General features: G+C 46.7%; 1 protein-coding gene across 1 annotated transcript in view; it reads right to left on the bottom strand.

The window, feature by feature from the left end:
* Positions 1 to 4,751, bottom strand: part of TTC9 (tetratricopeptide repeat domain 9) — a gene marked incomplete at its 5' end in the record, with an annotated part of 51,655 nt that overhangs the window by 2,043 nt on the left and 44,861 nt on the right. The window contains one exon of the mRNA XM_007942358.1: positions 1,586 to 1,768. Within this exon, the coding sequence (XP_007940549.1) occupies positions 1,586 to 1,768 (183 nt within the window). The remainder of the gene's footprint in view (positions 1 to 1,585; positions 1,769 to 4,751) is intronic.

Here is a 4,751-nt window from a genome sequence, read left to right as displayed (position 1 = left end):
ACCCATCTATCCGTCCCTATACCCATGTTTGCTTTCATTGACAACTCAGTATTGTATTTACAAAGGGGTTCATATTTGTTGTTTGTACTGCCCATGTAAGGAGTTGATGCTTTTGAGTTGTGTTGAAGAAGAAAATTGAAATGAAAGTTCTGTGGACTGCCAGAAGACCTAACTAATCCGTCCTGGACAAAGTGCAGCCAGAATGCTCCTTGAAAGCAAGAATGACCAGACCTACTTTGGTCATGTTGTCAGAAGGGACTATCCCTAGAGAGGGATATCATGCTTGGTGAAGTGAAGGGTCAATGGAAAAGGGGAAGACCCTCAATGAGATGGACAGACACAATGGCTGCAACAGTGGGCTCAGGTTTAGCGAGGATTGTGAGGGTGGCACAGGACTGGTCAGTGTTTCGTTCTGTTGTACACAGGGTCACTATGAGTTGAGCTGACTCAAGGGCACCCATCAACAACAACAACAACACTCCTTATCCTTTTACTCTGCTGTCAACACTTGTTGTGTGCCACTGAGTCCATTTTGACTCTTAGTGACCCTATAGGACACCCCATAGGCCAGGGTAGAACACGCCCATGGGTTTTCTAAGCTATATTCTTTATGGTAGCATAGTGCCTAAGGCACTTGACTGCTCACCAGAAGGCTGGCGGTTCAAACCCACTAGCCACTCCTCGGAAGGAAGGTTGGGCAATCCTACTTCCATAGTGATATTGCCTCGGAAACCCAAGGAAGGGTCGCTATGAGTCGGGGCCGACTCGATGGCAAACAACAACAACAACAACAACATTCTTTATGGTAGCAGATTGCCAGGTCTTTTCTCCCACTGAGCTGCTGGTGGGTTCCAACTATGGACCTTTTGGTTAGCAGCTCAGCGCTTAACCATCATGCCACCACAGCTCCTTCACAGCACTTGCCATAACTGAATATTACATTATTTATCTGCCCATATGTTCACTTTCATTTTCTTCCATTATAAGGTAAGCTCCTTGAAGACAGCAACTTACTTTTGTTCACCGCTATATACCCAGCTCCTAGAGTAGTACCTGGCCCACTACAGCTTCTCAATAAATATGGAGTAAATGAATTGTGAGCTAGTGGGTTTCATCTCAATGAGTCGTAGAGACAACATGTGCTGTAAGGAATGGGATCTGACCAGAGAAGTCACAGAGCACATGCATCCTGGAAGATGCTGGCTTTGCACTAAAATTATGTTTGTGTTCTCTCTCGCCAAGAAGAGTGTGAGCTCCTTACGGGTGGGGATCACCTGTTCTCATCTATATCCCTGGTGCCCAAAACAAAGCTTGACATAGAGTAAGAACTCAATAGGTATTTATTGAATGAATGAAGAGAGCTGGACTCTAGGATGGAAAAGATGAAGAATTCTATGCCTCAGTTGGAGAGAAGAGGCACCATACCTGAACTGTGTTTTCCTCACTCTGGATCCTAACACATACCCTGACACCTATTTTGCTATTTCTGCCCCTGCCTGGCATGAAAACCAACCACCCCAAGGAGAAGCCCCTGGAGCTGCTACAGGGGCTCAAGATCGAGAAAACGGGTAAGGGTCTGCCTTACCTGTTGGCTGTCGGGTCCTTGCTTCTTTCAGGTAGTAGAGTGCTTTGTCATAGTCTCCTAGGTGGTAGAAGGCCACACCAGACCGGTAAAGGGCTTTGAAGTTCTCCCCTTCCTTTTTCAGAACTTTGAGGCAATACTCCTTGACTCGCTCGTAGTTCACCAGCTCAGCCTGGAGCAGGCAGGCTGTGGAAGAAGAAAGAAAGAATGGGAAATGCCATCAACACAACAATGGTGGCAGGCTCTGTGGGTCTCTCCATGGTTCCTTCTCCCAGAGAAGGTTTAGCAATGTGGTGTGGTAGTTGACACCATGGGATTTGTCATCAAAAGATCCTGGGTCCCAGGACCAGTTTCATCAATAACAAGCTGTGTGACATTGAGCAAGATAACAAGCTTTGCTAAGCTATAAAAGGCAATGATAACAACCATGGCTGATAGTTGTTGAAGGGGCAGGGGTGCTTCAGTGGTAGAATTCTCTCCTTCCTTGTGGGAGACCTGGGTTGGATTCCCAGCCAATGAACCTCAAGTGCAGCCACCATCTGCCTGCCAGTGGAGGCTGGCATGTCGCTATGATGCTGAGCAGGTTCAGTGGAGCTTCCAGACTAAGGCAGACTAGGAAGAGAGGCCTGGTAACACACTTCTGAAAACCAGTCGGTGAAAACCCTAGGATCATAATGGTCTGACCTGCAATTGATCATGGGCTCCATTGTACATGGAGTCATCTTCAGTCAGGGGCTTCTTCAGACAACAATAATATATTACCTGTGCCAGATGCTTCTCTCATTGCTTTACATGTACTAGTTTAAATAATCCTCAAAACACTAGGATTGAGGTACAATCATTATTCCCATTTTACAGATGAGGAAGCTGAGGCTCAGACAGGTTAAGCAATTTTCCAAGGTCACTTGAAAGCGGCAAGACTGGGATTTAAATCAAACTCATCTGGCTCCAGAACCCAAGTTCTTCCTAATTGAGTTGTTGGGGGATTACATAAAATAATGGCTATAAAGGACTTAACATGGAGCTTGGCTCATTGTAAGCACTCAAAAAGTGTTAGTTGATACCATTACAACTCTTTTCAGCTCTCCCATTGGTGACATTTACCTCTGACTTCCTTCAAGTTCCCTTTTGTCCTCTGTCATGTTTGCCTCCGCAGTTCCCGACAGCAGGAGCCTTCTGACAGGTGAATGACCAGCCTCATACAGGGCACTGAGATCTGAGAGGCTGGAGCGGGATGCTCCTCGGCAAGAGGAAGCCGAGGATGCCAGATGCTTGTCCCATTTCTTTACATGTATTAGATGTCCAAGGAGCTCTGGTAGCGTAGTGCCTAAGGCATGTGACTGCTAACCAGAAGGCTGGCAGTTCAAACCCACCAGCCACTCGGAAGGAAGACTGGGCAATGTACTTCCATAGAGATAATGCCTCAGAAACCCAAGGAGGGGTCGCTATGAGTCCAATTGACTGGACAGCAGTGAGTATTAGGTGTCCAAAGTGGGGCTCCCTTTCCATTCCGTAAACAGCCATTGCTGAGTACACCATCTCCCTTTACTGCTTGCTCTCACCAACTCTGAGCCACGGGGCAATCTGGGCTAAGGAAGCTTGCACGACCCTGGAGAGTGAGCTTGGTGAGCGCCTCCTGCAGTCTTGTGCCCCAGGGGCCTCATGTGCTCATCCTAATCCCTGCCCTCTGAGCCACTTCTGCCTCCATTCACTCACTCAACTATTTAGTAGGCATTGACTACAGGCAAAAAGGGAAGTTATACATTTTGGAGGGATTTCAAAAAAAGGGAAAAAGGCACCTATCTGCCTCTTCAAAGTGATTAAGAGCAGGGGTTTGGGAGGCTAAACTGCTGCGCCTGCCCTGATGTGGCTGGCTGGGTGGGGAAGACACCCATGCTCTGGCCCTATCTATGCTGATTTTTCTCCCCTCAGATGCACTGCCTCTGGATGAAGGCCAATCACGCATTTTAATTTAAAAAAAAAAAAAGGTAAAATCTTATTTATTGTGGTAAAATTATATAGTATAAAATTCACCATTTTCACTGTCTTAAAGTGTACAATTCAGCAGTGTTTAGTCCATTCATAAAGCTGTGTAACCACCACGACTCTCTAGTTCAAGAGCATTTTCATCACCCCAAAAGGAAACCGTGGACCTAGTAAGCAGTCAGGTCCCTTTCTCGCCTTCTGACAACCACTAGACTGATTTTAATCTTACAAAGAATCTAACTTCATTGTTTTGACCCTTTAAATAGCTTCCTAAGAATCTGATTTGCCAAGCTTCTTTTTAAGTGACCAGACTTTTCACTGCACATTCTGGACAAACAAACAAAAAACATCCTTTTATAGAGTGAGGAAGAGATGCGCCACACAGTCTCTCAGGCTGAAGGTGTGAGAACCAGGAAGTGCAAGAGAATCAGTCCAGATCTAGAAACTGACCCATCAGGTTTCACTGGCCGCAGGGCAGGAAGCCAGCTGTCAACAGCAGCCACAGACTGGCAAGGAGGGGGACTGATCTTGGCCTTTGTTTTGTCAGCAAAGGGCCTTCAGTAAGGTCTGTTAGCTTTGTATGTGTGTGTGGTGGGGGAATGCTAACCTCTTGGGTGCCCGTGGGTCCCTGTGAACCATACTGTGCTGATGTGCCAGGGGTTTATCACACTAAGCTGATGCCACAAGCTCACGTCCCCTCTCCTCCCTCAGCTGTGGGTCTTGCACCCTCTAGCCGCCTCTTTGATGCAGACTGGGAGGAGATTCTATGAAGACCTTCCTGCCTGTGAACATTACTGGTTGCTACCTGTGTGGGACTGCACTCCAGCATCTGTTCCCAGAGCTACAGGATTTCCTGTCTGTGGCCTCCATGTGCCCTGTCTGAAGTCCTCTTGAGCAAGGCTGAGCAGTGGCCCTCTTCCCATTCAGCTTTCCATCTTTAAACAGACACTTCTGTTTGCTGACCCCAGCAGCCTAGGAAACAGACCCTTTGTTTCTCTTAAAAACAGTTTTTGAGACATCACCCAAAAGGAAAATTACAGACCAATATCCCTCATGAATATAGATGCAAAAATCTTCAACAAAATCCTAGCCAATAGACTCCAACAGCATATCAAGAAAATCATTCATCATGACCAAGTGGGGTTCATACCAGGTATGCAGGGATGGTTCAACATTAGAAAAA

The sequence above is a fragment of the Orycteropus afer genome, unplaced genomic scaffold (assembly GCF_000298275.1).
Source record: "Orycteropus afer afer isolate SDZICR_OR568_19922 unplaced genomic scaffold, OryAfe1.0 scaffold00088, whole genome shotgun sequence".
NCBI lineage: Eukaryota > Metazoa > Chordata > Mammalia > Tubulidentata > Orycteropodidae > Orycteropus > Orycteropus afer.
The sequence above is the reverse complement of the archived record's forward strand: the minus strand, read 5'-3'. Positions and strand labels throughout refer to the sequence as shown.